We start from the raw sequence: 15048 nt of genomic DNA, 5'->3' as shown, positions 1-15048 counted from the left end.
TTATAGAAATATGTGAAGGAATTAGAAGACTTTAAGTTTTTAAGTACGAGCTAATAGGTAGGTAGTATCACTAATTTTTGGTATTTCCCCCTCTATGGATAAAAAGAAGAGTGATAATATTTGGGTCATTAAAAATATATCCAATTGGGTTAGAAAACAGAAATTTTCAGAGTAGAAATAGGGTAGCTTAAGATTGTGTCTTATAAAATAAAGTTTAAGGTTGTCTCTTTCTTCCTATGAAAGAAGGGAAGAAGTTAGTCATATTTCATGATAATCAGGTTATTTTTGCTTTTCCTTGATTGACAGCTAAAATCAAGCTTTTAACTAATTTTTAGAAAACAGTTTATTAATATAACTGTGCAAAAAATTTAGGTTATTCAGGGGAAAATATGGTTTTATAAAATATAAAAATGGCTTTCTGTCAGAGCAACACGATGGACTTTTGTTACACAAAATATTTGGTTATGCAAATACCGCTCTTTAGGGTTTTAATTCAAGATATTTTGAGGATTTGCAGCAATCTTGCATACAGAAACTGAAAGGAATACAGTAAATAAACACAAAACAATGCCCAGCTTTAAGAAGGCTTTTATGATAGCCATAAGAAAGCTTTTATGATGTTTTGTGTTTAAATAATAGCATGTAAGCAAGAACAGCACTTACTACTTGCTTCTGGAAATTAATAGGTATTTCCCTCAGAAAGAACAATACCATAAAGGCTCTCAGTGCATGCCCTTTTTTCTCCTGAGATAACCATGAATTACTCAACACATCATTGGCCAGACCTAATGGCCCTGCCTAATCTGCTTTCTGTGTGCTTGCCCCCTACCCTATGTTGCGCTCGCTTGGCACCGGTTTTTCCCCCAAGACATCCCTCCTCCTTACCTGATAGAGAAACCTGCTTGTGGCCACTCTGCTGATTTCATACAGGAAATTATTTTGCAAAGTGTGCATGCTGAGGGTGCAGTTTTACATGATGGATGGTAGGTGGCTGCTGAAAGGGATGGTTCTGCTCCTGCCCCTTTGCCTTGCATCTGGCAGCCTTGGCCATGGAACACACAGGGGCACGTGAGCAGGGAAGGGTGATAGGAGGAGTGGGACTGTCCCAGCAGCTTGCCAAGAGGCTGGCATAGCAGTAGGGTTGCTTTTCCCTGGCCTGAAGCTTTCCTCTGTATGTTTTGACCTAATAGGAATGAGAAGGTTTGTATTCTTTCTGGGTTTCAAGCAATGGTGCCATGTGGAATGGTAGCTGGAGTAGGTCCTGCAGAACAAGACCCATGCTGCTAATGAGTGCAGCAAGTGCATGGAATAAAACTTGTGTCATTGCACAGAAGCATGAGTGTTTCCTCAAATGAGTGATATAAACAGTTTTATAAAACTTGTGGGGACACTAATGATCAAATAAATAAATACGTCCATTTTCTAAAATGATTCAATATATTCATTAAGTTAGGGGAAACAGACAGTAATTCCTCTTGCTTGAACCTTGTCCTTGGCCAAGACTTCTAAATGTTTATAAATAATTTTTTAGCACTTATTCATATCTTGCAGCATTTCTTGGCTGCTGTGATTAGCAAGGGGGCATTAAGTAAGGTCTGTGTAGAGATAAAGCCTGACAATATGTTTAATAGGGTACCAGGTGCAGCTTACTTTTCACTGGTATCTTTAGAAACATGACTGCAACACTACTGTTTGAGCTGAGCACTTAAATGTTAACTGTGAAGCCTGTGATTAGTCCAGGGCAGAAGGGAACAGCCAGCACTTCAATGTTATTCTTGTTAGTATATTTATAATATTATTTTTTTAAAGTACACACTGCAGTTCTCTTTTCCTGTTCTTGTTATCACCAGTTGTGGTGCTACAGCAATGCTTTCAGAAAAAGGGATTCTGTTCTTCATGGAAAGTCCCAAATTTAGATTTTGACAAATGGGCATTCAAGGCAGGCTGTGTTTGGGAAGTGGCAGGATCCCCCATGCACACAATGCTTCCAGATTTGCATAATTTGAAACGCATTAGGTTTATTTGTAAGTATGTTTAATACAGCCAAGCTAATCTGAAAAGGTGACATATTTTGAGATAAAAAGAGAAAGATTTTTTTTTCTGCCCCATGCTTACAAGAGATATTGCTGAAATGCTGAGGCATCTGGAAAACTGTGATTATTGTTCACAATGTGGTCTTTAGACTCACTGCTTAGCTTCATCCTTTCTTTTATTCTGAATGTTAGGTTCACCTGCTGATTTGATGGCATTATCTGAAGTCCAACCTTTTCAGGGTAGGGAGAGCTATTTGAAGGGAAAGTAAAAATGCACATACAGTGCCAAGTAATTAGTAATTGTAATTAGGACCCTGGTCCTAAGATATCTGTGATCTAAATATTAATAGCATTAAATAATCCTTGAAATGTTTTGTTCTAGGTTTTTATAATCTTTTTAAATACAGAAAATGTAATTACGTAAATATTTTATCTTGGCTCATCAGAGGCATAAATTATGTCTGTTACTACCACCGCCTTTCATGTTTGTGTTGGCTAATTTAGTTTTAATTTGAGTATTGGAGTGTTACAGTTTTATGATGTGGAACATATTTACTTCGCCATGAATTCTGCTGACTGAACATTGCAAATTAAGTGAATCCCCAGAAGAGATTGTTTTGTTCAATAAGCAACTTAATTCTTCCTGTTTGTACAAATATTTCATCAAAGCTTTTTAGCTTCATTACTGGTTAAAGCATTTAATCACAGAATGTAAAGTCAGAAGGTTAGACCTAGCCTGAAAGAGATTTAAAAGAAAAAATACATCTGGTCTGGTAGATCCTCTGGTCTAACATCCCGGGTGTTGCAGGTCATTCATTATTTTCAGCCAGTTTCTTTTTTGCAGGGTCCAGTAACGGGCCAATTTTTGAACAGACTGTGTCTTCTGGAGAGGTGTCTTCTTGTTGTGCCTGCCAGTAAAAAACACTGCCTGGAAAGAGTAGTGTAACCACAGCTGAAAATTTCTGACAATCTCTCCCGTTTCCTTCCATGCAATGTCGACATGGGAATTTCTTAGAAGAACCTTGGAGCTGATAAATAAAAATCTCCCTGTTTGACTCCTTAAGCGTTAAAAGGTGCAGCTGGCATTATCAGATGTAAGGTTCCCTATGGCTTGGGCATGAGAACTGTCAGTAGCAGGGAAAGATCCATGCAGGACTTGAGGCTTTTGGGACAGGTTGAGGATGTAAGCAGGATAAATTCCTGGGTTAGGAGCCAAATAGAGCCAAACTGGGAGGTTTCCTCTCATACTTTTCTGTCAATATTTCATAATCTATGCATATTTGCAAGAAGTATGTAAAGGGAAAACTGGTGTTCTCCAGGACTGCCTCAGAAGTGACTTTACTGTCTATTGGACTGTCTCTTTTATGTAAATTATCTTGGATTAGGTAGTTGTTGAGAGATTCATTGTCTTGTTGCCAGATTTTAAAATCATGTTTCTGCCAAGGAGTACTTGATTACTAACAAGATGCTCTAAACCATAGCCATTTTTTTCAAAAAATTTAACAAATTCTGCGCTGTACTTTAAGGTCCTAATCCCAGTAATTGAGCTTATTAAGTAACAAAGCTTGGTTGTTTGGAGAAGTCCTAGGTAGCACAATGTGAGTCTAATGTAAGCCTCTAGAGAGATGCTTTCATTCATAGGTATTTTGCCAAGTTTTATGAGAATTTATGAAGATTCTAAAATGAGTTATTTTCTGACATTTAAAATAAAATTGGATTTTGAGAATGATCTGTCTTGGTTTCAGCATCATTACACTGAATGTAGTAAGAAATTCTAAATAAACATACTGGAATATTATTGAATTGCTTTTTTCACTCAGCTTTTACATGATTTTGTTGTTTTCCCCAAATGCCAGGGTCATATTAATAAAGATCTGATATGGTTTGAATCATGGTTTGAAAGTTAGAGAGCCTGTCCTGTGGTCTTCTCCAGTATTTGTGAGAACTGGGATCTCTTGGCCCCCCCACCACAGTTGAGCCCAGTGGCCCCACGGGTGCTCTGAATGGCAGAGTGCCTGTCTTTCACATTCATCTTTCTATGAGGCATTTAATCCTCAGATTCAGATGGCTTTATGTTATATACATGTTTGTGTGTATGGATGATGTCTTCAAAAGCCCAATAGATGCATTTGTTTGCATTAATGGTGGTTTGTTTTTCTTTAAATTATGAGGTTGGCTATCAGTTGTTGAAAGACTGCTGGAGAGATGCTTACAGTGGGTTAGCATTAATTTACTGGGGGGCTGCCAGCACAGCAGAGCTGACCCATGAAAGCTCTCAGTGCCAGTGTAAGAGGTATTCATGGCTTTCTGAATAATACAATTTTACCAGCTCAACATTCTTCTTGATGAGACTCAACTTTAGAAGGGCAGAAGGAAAGATTTAATGAATACAACTGCCAACTGGTGGGATTCATTTCTTTTAAAAAAAATTTTGTAAGGAACTGTGCATTCTAATGGAGATTTCCATGAAAATGTGGTATCTTACCAGAAAAAAATTTCGTTTTCAAACCCTACACCATTATGGTGTATCTCAATACTCTTATTAGGCTGAATTTTGGCATTGTAAATTTAGTTTGCCAATTGTATATTTTAATTTTAGTAATCTGTAAATCTTAAATTAAAAAGGTAATTCTCATAGCCATCTTTTAGAAGATCTCTGTAAATGATGATTATGTGTGCAATTACATCTACTGGCATGAGCAGAGAACTTATCTAAGCACTTCAAGAGTACGCATATACCTTTCTGAGGGCCTGCTTGTTCTCGTTCTTGTTCTTCGTTCCTATCCTAGATGTAATGATGAAACCTGTATTAAGAAATGTTTCTGTATCAAAACCTTTTAATCAAAAAGGTGAAAAATTGAGTAGTTATGTGTTGATGTCTAATCTATAGCTTCATATTTTAGCGGTTTTACAAAGTAACATCATGTTCAGAGGCCCAGCCTGTGCAGTGATCTGCTCCCTCAGAAAAACAGAAGTCCTATTTACAGATGAGAATATTGGCCTTTTTTAGATGTATTTCTTCAAGAGTTTACACAGCTGCAGTTCAAGCCATGGATAGGAGAGAAGATGAATACATGGCTTATTACTCATTTTGGGACCTTGGGGAATAGAAAAAATCTCTCATTTACTTTTACCGACAAAAGCCTTCCTCTTGCTAGGGGCAGCTTGGAAGGTTAGGAAGGGGAGAGATTAACTTGGGCCATGGCACTCCCTGAAATAGTCAGTCCCTCCAGAGGAGGGAGTAGCTACCTCATGGAGTAGCTTCATGGGCAGGCCCTGCCAGCCTTGCTCAGCAGATGCTCTCAGGCTTCCTTGTATTTTGGTAAAGCTGCAGAAGTTGCTGAACTGTTGGTAGGTTCCCAGTGAGTATCAGAGGGCTGCTAATGCTCAAGAGAGCAATCTTGAAAGTGCACTTCTTGAGTGTACATTTTCAGCTGGCTTCAGTGATGATCTAGATATTAGTCCACTGGGCTTCTGAACACAGGCAAGAGGAAAACTATAATGATAACTAAACACACAGCCAAGCTGCTACAGGTTTTTATTTAAGTGATTAAGAACAGTCTCATGCACATAGTAACTTGCCTGTAAGTGGCTTCAAGAAAAAAAGTGTAAAAAATAATGAAGTTAATATAATGCACATTACTTGGAGGAAAACATACACTCTGGAGCATGTCTAACATTTAAATTACAGTAATCTTGCATCTTTTATGACTCCTAGCAAACTAATGAAAAAAAATACAAATAGGAGAGTTTTATTATAAATATGATCACAACCAGAAGTGCTGCTTTGCATTTTCAGTAAAAGGGTTGGTTGCCTTCATGTTCCTTTCATCCAGCTCAGGCTTAGAGTGCAAATAGCAGCGTGAGCTAGAAATAGACCCAGCTGTAATAACCAAGCCCTTTTGTTTAAGAGAGAGAGCTTTATATGAAATAAAACCCCCTCTGTCTTTGGGGTATATGAAACTCCTGCCTCCTTGGAGCAGAGGGAAAGGCTGTGAACCTGTGAGCATTTCCAGAAGGAGAATTAGTCAAGTGTGTGTAATGGGGCAATTTGTCATTGCCAAGCTCGTAGGTGGGACACACCTCGGCATGAGAGAGATGTGTCACCTGCTGGGTATGAACTTGAATCTTTTAATTTCATGGTCTTGAATATGATATCAGCTAGTGAAGTGGAGATCAAGTTAGCAGGGGACTGACTTCTCTGCCTTATCAACCTTGGTTGTCACCTCTTTTACTGCCAAAGAAAACCAGCGTTGGTGTTTGAGTGGAGGGAAGTTTGAGTTCTTGTCTTGTGACCCGCTGTACTCCTGTGCTGGGGAGATGACTAGGGATAGTGTCTTGTCAGTAATGTCTCACTTCTAATTACATGAAGAATAATTCTCTCCTTCTTATTCTTTATGTCAAGAAAAGGACTGATGTTTTTTAGTTCACCTCTGTATACCCTTAAAACTCTCAGCAACATTTTGCCAAAAGCTGCCTGTATTCTGGTTTTCTGGCAGTTGTCAATTCTCCCACATTTACCATTTCCTGTGACTTAGTAAGAGTTCCAGCTCAGATTGTACCTTATAATGTGTGCAATTTTTATGTCTTAAAAAGTTTAAATATTCCTTCTCAAAAAATCCTCAACACCTCTGGCTTTCCCATCACTATATTTTGTCCAATTCTTTGCCCTAATATTTAGCACAAAATGCATGTTGGTAGTAAATCCAGTGTATTGGGGTTTTTATCTCTTATTTGGGAACTGCTGAGTTCCAGGAGGAACTGAGTAGATTGAGGAATATCATGGAGTGCAAGAGAGAGACAGACAGGCAGCTGGAATCACACCCTGCCTTCCCTGGGGGAGGCCCAACAAGCAGACAGGATGCATGATATGGAGGATTCCCTATCCTCGCTCTGCCTGGCTGAACGCGGTGCCTGAAGAGATGGGGGCAGTGGTGGCAAGTTCCTGCCCAGCGCAGCAGGCACATCTCATCTGTGACTGTCCCACCTTTCCAGGTGCCCCGGCATAATAGGTGTGAGGCTCTCCCAAGTTAGAAGCGATAGGACAAGCGATAGGACAAGAGGAAATGCCTCAAGTTGTGCCAGGGGAGGTTTAGATGGATACTGGGAAAAATTTCTTCACCCAAAAAGTTGTCAAGCACTGGAACAGGCTGTCCAGGGAAGTGGTTGAGTCACCAAACCTGGAGGTACTTAAAAGACATGTATCTGTGGCATGGTTTAGTGGTGGACTTGGCAGTGCTGGGTTAACAGTTGAGCTCGATGGTCTTAGAGGTCATTTTCAACCTTAACAGTTTTATGATTTTACTTCACTGGAAATGAGGATAAAACCAAGATTTGTATTTTAATGAGAAAATGCCAAAATTTCCCTCTAAGATTTTTGATTTTTCTATTTCATGAATCTGCTTCTAACTAAACAATCAAAGCAGGCTTGGCAACGTGAGCCAGCAGTGGATTTCTCTAAGGTCTTTGATTGCACTGTCACTGCAATGAGTACGTGGGTGTAGTCTCCAAATTAAGCTTTGGTAGGAGCTGATTTTTACAGTAGCTAAACGTTGACCCAGCTACCACCTAGCTTGTGTGAACTCCAGTATCTGTCAAAAACAATTTCTTCTTTTTTGCCATGTCTTACTGTTCAGTTTTGTAAATCTTTTGTTTTCTTTTTTGTTTATTAAAGGAAACTAAAATGCATTTTTAGTAATTGGAATACATTTTTTAATAGGACTTTTGGGATATTTCATTGTCTGATTTTTCTTTGTTTACATTGTTATATGAGTGACAGGATAACATGGAGATAAAGCAGAGATCCACTTGTTTTTTTAATAAATTTCAGAATATTGATACTGGATTGCTTGGCAGCTTTTCTAGAAAATCTGCATTTTGAAATTACAGCCATTTTGCTGAGCTGAGACACATGAAGATATGTTAAAAAAGACAGTATGGTTGATGAGGATCTAGGAGGAGTGGGCTTTGCTCAATGTTCACAAGCAACACGTTTTAATCACGTTGCCTTGATTGTGCTTCATAGCTCTGCCATTTATTAGTCCTTGAGGCAGCTTGTGCAGCTGTAACTCAGGTTTGCTTGAATGGTGGTGTGTCTCATGATGAAGACCTACCAGCTGCCAGCGTCTTGGATCGGCTTCCAGAGGTTGCTGAGGCATAGCAAGCCTGCAGTTGTGGGTAGCAGGAGGGCACCACCACAGAGATTCTTCACCAGATTTCATCTGTAGCTTTTAATTTCTGAGATCTCTTTCTGTCTTTTTTCTCAGTGACACGTAAGCCTCCTCTTGCAAGCAAAGTAAATGAGAAAATTAAAGAGAAACTGCCTAAAGAGATTTACTTACTCTATGAAAATTCAGCGTGGTGATTGGCTGTGTAAGCCTAAGCGACAAGCTGGAGAGGAAAAAAAAAAAGGCAAACCTGCAGCTGTTTGGGATTAATAAATGTGTGTTACAGAAACAGCACTTCAGGAAAACAAATGAGCTTTAAAACAAGCATCAAATAAAAAATTCACATGTGTTAATGAAATGAAGAAGAAGGAGTAATATTTGTGTTTTCTAAGCGCATAAAAAATCCGACCTAAAAAGAATATATGTGATGTCTCATGCTGCTCAGTCAGGATTATTAGCCAGCACTAAGCTGTGCAATCAGTTGAAGCACAAGGTTTTCGTCTCTGGATGCTTGAATTATTCTTAATATTTTTCAAAATCTAAATTGGGTCATAAATGTTTTGGCAATTTCAGATTAGCAGCGTAGGGGGTGGAGGGCATTATAAAACATGCCATGTGATAGAACAGTTGAGTGCACTGATTACTAGGCTGTGCAAGTAGATAGAGCCAAGTGGGAGAGCGCCTTCACATCAGGAATGAGCGGTGCTGGCTCTGCCGTAAGAGTAGTATCCTGCACAGTGCCTGCCTGTGCCATGCATGACTAGCTGATTATCTTGGTCCTCCATGGAGTCCCTGACAGCCCTGTATGCACTCAGCAGACACTTTGAAAACATCACCTAGTCAAGAATCAGCCCTGCTCACTAACAGAGGTCTAACAGAACCAGTAAATACCTCCTAAATAACTCCTGGTAAGGTCTGAAAAATGTAAGTGTCCTTGGTGAAGGCCACCCTACTAAAGAGAAGGGAGAATACAGGAGGAAAGCACAGATTAGGCATGAGAGAAAATTATCAGAAAAAGGGAGGAAGGATTGTTCAGTGCCTGCATTACCTCGAAGAAAAATTTCAAGATATAAGGGGGGGGAAAAAACCAACACCGAAACAGAGATGATGCAATAAACTATGCTGTTTAGCTGGTGTATTTAGTTAGCACATATTCTATCTCAGGATGGACTCAATAAGCTAAAAAAGAAGTGTAGAACAGAAAAATAAGTAAAAAAATCCCCAAAACATAAAAGCAATCATATTTTTAATGCTAATGTTTTTGTTAAAATAACAAGAAGTACAGTCATTGTGAACAGTATTTTTAAGACTTGGTGTTACCTACACCTCATTAAGTTAACTTGCATTATTCTGTCATCCATTTAGCAGCTGAAACAAATGGTTTTATGGAAATCATGAAAGATTGCCCAGCCCAATGCTGAACCGACTGCAAAAATTGGCTGAAATGGTTTTAAGACTGAGCAGACAATGGGTGACTTTCCTGTAATTGTGTTTTGGAAAACAGCTGAATTGGTTTGGCTTCAGCTTTCAGAAAAGAAGAATGTGGAAAATCTCAACAGGAACTGTTCTCTGTAGCAAATACACAAAAAAAGTGGACATGGAGCATTGAGGACTTAAGGAACAATTTTAACCTTCTCTGAAATTGTTGTGGCTTCTGTTACTGTTATTATTTATAACCAAAGTAGCTGTACTATTTTTTTCATCATTTAGACTCTCTGATAGTACTTATTCACTTATTTATCTGTACATTGTTTTGCTACACACTGCATTGTGCTGCTCACAAATGCTGCAGAAAAAGGTGATGAATGATACTGCTCAGATGTATAATGCCTTCTTAACTGGAGTGTGATGAATTTAATAATTCTAATGAGTCAAGCTTTTTTTGAATGTATGGGAAATAAAGAAGCTTTTTTATCTCCTGGGATGTATGATGTTGAATTAAGTTATGGGCTTTTCTGTAAAATGAAGTCAGACATAGTGTCATGTGTGCTCAAAATGCTGACTTGTTTAATAGATTAAATGGTGAAGTAATGTTTTAGACACAGACAAGGTCTTGAGCTCTTCTAGCCTGTTTATGGTTCTTTCCTAACTGCCCTTGTGATAATGAAATGCAGGGTGATTATTGAAGTTTTTCTCTGGTAGATTACCTTGTTAACCTGGCACTCCAGCAAATTGTCATACTCTAGCAAAAAGACAGGACATTATGCAAAAGAGTACTTCAGCTCACAAATCTGTTCGGCACACAAGCACGTTGTGGTTTTCATTTTATTTTACTATTTTTTAGGATTGCATTGATGTGGGTTGGTGGGAAGGAGAACTCAATGGCAGACGAGGTGTGTTTCCAGATAACTTTGTCAAACTTCTTCCTTCTGATTTTGAAAAAGAGGTAAGCAATGTATTCTTTCATTTTCACTTGAGAATACAGAATGAAAGTAGAGTTGAAAGAAATACTCTTTCAGATATTTGGTTTTGACAAAGTTTTACTTCTAACTTAATAGCATAGAAACATAAAGGAAACAAATTTCTGGGTTAAAAAGCATCCATGGAGAGAATGTGTGGTGCTCAAAATCATATTATGGAGTTTGATTTGGCCATCCAGTCACCCCACTTCCACTAGTGTCCTAAAAGTTTGAGAGAGAGAGGAACTGGAAGTCCCAGGACTGTGTCATGTGATGCAATGGTATCCAGAATTCTTAATCTTCTCCATTGTATTTGTGGTGGAATAAGAAAAGTTAGTGTACCATCTGCATGCTGATGGACAGCAGTTCAAGCACTGTTCCAAAAGAAAAAGGGTGACATTTTAACTGTGAAATTTGAAAAACGGTGAGCTTTTGGTATCTCAGAGGCATGTTTCTTGACCTCTCAGAATTATTAAAAAGGAAAGTATAAAATCTATGCATTAGCTTTTCAGCTTCTATTTATTTGAAAAAGATGGCATTGTTATTTGCCAGACAATATTTAGAAATCTTGCAGTTTCCTGGAATAAAGTAATGGATTCCTTACCCCAAAAGTCCATTCCATTTTCAGGAACCTTTTCAGCCACCAGTGGGTATTAAAAGCTGGCAAGCAGGCTTTTGATGAGTATTTCAGCGTGACAGTGTCAGCCTTCTGTGATAAAACCAAGACTCACTGACACTCAGCTTCAGTCTTTGGCAATAAAAATTGGATGCCGAAGGCAAAAATTAAATAACTTGGAAAGCTTAATAAAGCAACTATTAAACAATTCACAGAGGCTAACATGATAATTATAGAAAATGAAGGTAGAAGAGCAGCAAAAACGGTGGGAGATGGAAATGCAATTCCATAGCAGAGTGGATATCCTGGCTTTAGGCCTAATAATAAAAGAAAGTGATTTCCAGAAGAGGCAGGAATCATAAACCTTTTAAGACATGACGAGCCTATTATAGAAGAAAAAAAAATCTTTACCCATATCCATTTTTTGTGGTGAAATTATTCAGTCTTTTTGAACTTATAAATTATATATCTTTAAAGTATTTTTTAGAACACACTTGAATATAACTGGTAGAATAAATTAGATATTCAGACACTTAGAAATTGCAGCTAGGTTTGCTCTAAATGTGGAGAATAAAATTTTATTAATTTTTAAAATGCCACAAATCTGGCCACATGAGTAAGTAGCTGGTAGGACTACAGACCGTCTGTCTTTGCTTGAATCAGTACTAAAAGGGAAGGAGATAAATACTTTTCCAGTGATTTTGTCAGGTATTTTCTGATGTGATCCAGAAACCTTGGATTCCATCCTATGCTCTGAAAGTATATGTTGCAGTAGTTCTTCTGTCTGTTGAACAAATCTTGAAATCTTTTCCCATCTCCTTGTTCACTCCCCAGTTTTCCAAACCTGATTCTTTTCCACACGTGGATATTTGCCCCAGATCTTTTCTATTCACTGCCTAGTCCCCATCTCCACCTCTCAGGTGGTCTCCATTACAGGATTTTCCCCTGAGATCACTACCTGAATCTACATCACCATTTGGATTTACTTTCTATTCCTACAGCAAATTTCTTTATCCAGCTTCTTTTCCTCTCCCCTTGTACTCTTTGTCCCTGCTCTGTAGTTCTGTTCTCTTCTTGTCCAACCAGTCCTGGTTTCCTGTCTATTGGCTTAATTTCTATTCTGTCTCCATCACCTTCTCAGTTATCTCACCACCTTTATCCCAACACAGACCCTTGTAAATCCTTCTTGCTTCTCCATGTTTCCCTAAGCACTCTTAAAACTTCTTCACACTACACCCATTCTGATCTTTATCTGCCTTATTGAAACAATGTATTTCTCTCTTCAGCTTTCAGGTAAAGTCACTTTGTCTAGTGAACCATAGGACCCTTTCATATTTGTGTTTATCTACATAAGGGCTTTAATTTTAATCAGGAGTGGGATTTGTAGTGAATCTGTCACTTGTCCATCTGCACTTGCTATGCTTTCGAAGACACATCTCAGGGGACATGACCTAGACTCCTTACAGATGAGAACTAAGCCAAGAGATCTGCTAAAGGAGTGCATATCTTATATATCCAACTGCTGATGTATGGACAGTCAATGGGATCAGTCTCACACCACTCCAGAATAAAACCCCAAATATGTATATTGTACTGTTGGACCTTGGCATCAACTATTTCACCCTGCAGCCATTATCAACAAAACTCCCAGTTGCTATCACAAGACATTCATTGTTCCTGTCGTGTTTCCTTTCCATTTTTTTTTTTCGCTTTTCTGCATTTAAACCTTTAAACATGTTGTCCAGATTCTTGCAAAAGTATCTCTGAGAGTATAAGGAACTCAGTGTTCGTGGACAATGGTCCTCAGCAGGCAGGCTAGAGAAGATCATTCTGACCTCCTGAGTTCTTGGCCACACCTTGTTCAGGTTGATGACAGGAGGTGATCTGGTCAGGATAAGGTGATAGGAGAAACATGAGGGTTACTGGATGACAATTTCTGAGATTCAAGCTGTTAGGCTTATCCAGTCTGTGCAAAAACTGGTGGTTTTTTTCCTCCAGAGATCAGTAGGTTTGCTAGACTTGAAAGAGGTCCCTTGGAAGGGTGTGTGGCAAGGGCTCAGCCTTCACAGCAAACCTGCTCCCTGTCAGCAATCAGACCAAGATCTGAGAGTTGTAGGGCAGAGGCTGAACTAATTACTGCAAGTGAACAAAACAATTGATCTTTCTCAAAAGATTTGGCAGATACATAGAAAGTAATGGGCGGGAGGGCAGGGATCAATAAGAGTCCCTCCATTTGGTTTTGTACTCATCCCAACATATGGTGAATACCAGTATGGTGTGTGTGCATACACACACATTGGCACAGAAGAAAAGCCATCCCTCCCCTAACCTGCAAGTGAAGAGAAATGGTTCTGGCACTGCTTTTGTGTTCATACCATTACAGATCTATTAGGGAAATGGTCATAACAGAGAAGGTAAAAGTAAAAAGTACGGATTGATTGGAATAATTTGTTTCATTTCACCAAACATCTAAAATCCTGATAACTGTCTTTCGCAATCGTGGTGAGTGAATAAAATGTAACTTTTGCAGTATGCTGCAGTATTTCCTGTGTTCTGCATTTTTGCATCATCTCTAAGTCTGAAAAAACACACGTCAGGTTTTGGCACAAGTATCTAGGGGTTTCTTTGTGTTTGTTTTTTCCAAAATGGATAGGAATATTTACAAGATTAAATTTTAAAGAGATTTCTTCAGTAGACCAAAGGTCATGTATTCCTCTAATCTTAAGAGGTATGTAAAATGAACCTTTTTTTACCCCTCAATAGGATATTTCAATCGCAAAAGGATAAAAACGACATTTGTCAATGCTATTTTCTCTCTTCAGATTCATTTTAATGAAGTTATTTCAGAAGAAATATGTGACACTCTCATAACTTGTAATTATTAATGTTAAGCATTTTATGATTAACTCCAACTTTTGTATGAATGAGATTTACAAGCATTTTGAAGCAATCTGTTTTCTTCTGTTATTAAATTTTAGAGACCGAAGAAACCACCACCTCCATCAGCTCCTGTCATCAAACAAGGATCAGGTAAGATGTAGCTGATTATGTACAGCATATGTCAGTGAGCACATCTCAATCTAAATTAAGTGTATTCAAATTTATATAGAATTCATCTGTATCAAAATTGATGAGCAGGTGTCTAGACAACAACTAATAAATCAGAATCTTTCAGGGTTGATAACTGAAAAATTGTAATGTGTGTTTTTTAAATGCATTTCAGGCAATCATCTGCACTATTTTAAAATATCCTGTATCTCCCTTTAAACATGTTAAGTCAGAGCAAATGTGACACTTCAGTTTTTAGAAGTTTTATGGTTCTGTTCCTTGACTGAAGTTGATTGTGTGCATGTCTTCGCAGTATAGACCCAGTATGTTGGAGTCTGATAATACCTGCAGGAGGAAACTGCATTCACTACAGATCTGATTTATTCTGGAGACAAAGAGCTTTTTTGAATATCTATAAAATACTCTCATACAGTGATCTCATCCGAGTTGCAGTTGAAGTCTTGCGGGTCTGCCTGAATGCTGGAGCTGGCTGACTGCTCCGGAGTCTATGACATAGTTAGATTCTTGGGTTTCAATACTTTATAGCCCTAAGTATAAAACTAAAAGGAGTTACCCTGAATCTGGTTATGTAGATAATGGTGTTGCAAATGTATTAAGGGGCTGATTCTGTTTTGCAAACAGATGAGTGCTAGCAGAACTGGTTTTGTGGTATGTTAGACTGAATTGTGGGTACATACTAAGAGCTGAACTCACTTTGATTCGTAATTTTAAAACGACACCTCAATAGTAATTTCCAAAAGTGCCTGCATGATTTATTTTTATCA

General features: G+C 38.4%; 1 protein-coding gene across 11 annotated transcripts in view; it reads left to right on the top strand.

The window, feature by feature from the left end:
- The window catches only part of SH3KBP1 (SH3 domain containing kinase binding protein 1), a 217967-nt gene that overhangs the window by 172482 nt on the left and 30437 nt on the right, over positions 1–15048 (top strand). For all 11 annotated transcript variants that reach the window (XR_010428559.1, XR_010428564.1, XR_010428562.1 and 8 more), the window contains 2 exons: positions 10485–10586; positions 14194–14245. Coding sequence is in view for 4 of the 11 variants with exons in the window: in XM_064646750.1 (XP_064502820.1) it covers positions 10485–10586; positions 14194–14245 (154 nt within the window). In the remaining 7 variants the exon portion in view is untranslated. The remainder of the gene's footprint in view (positions 1–10484; positions 10587–14193; positions 14246–15048) is intronic.

This window comes from Pseudopipra pipra, chromosome 2 (assembly GCF_036250125.1).
Source record: "Pseudopipra pipra isolate bDixPip1 chromosome 2, bDixPip1.hap1, whole genome shotgun sequence".
Lineage (NCBI taxonomy): Eukaryota > Metazoa > Chordata > Aves > Passeriformes > Pipridae > Pseudopipra > Pseudopipra pipra.
Note: the sequence above shows the minus strand (reverse complement) of the source record. Positions and strands in the feature narration are given on the sequence as shown.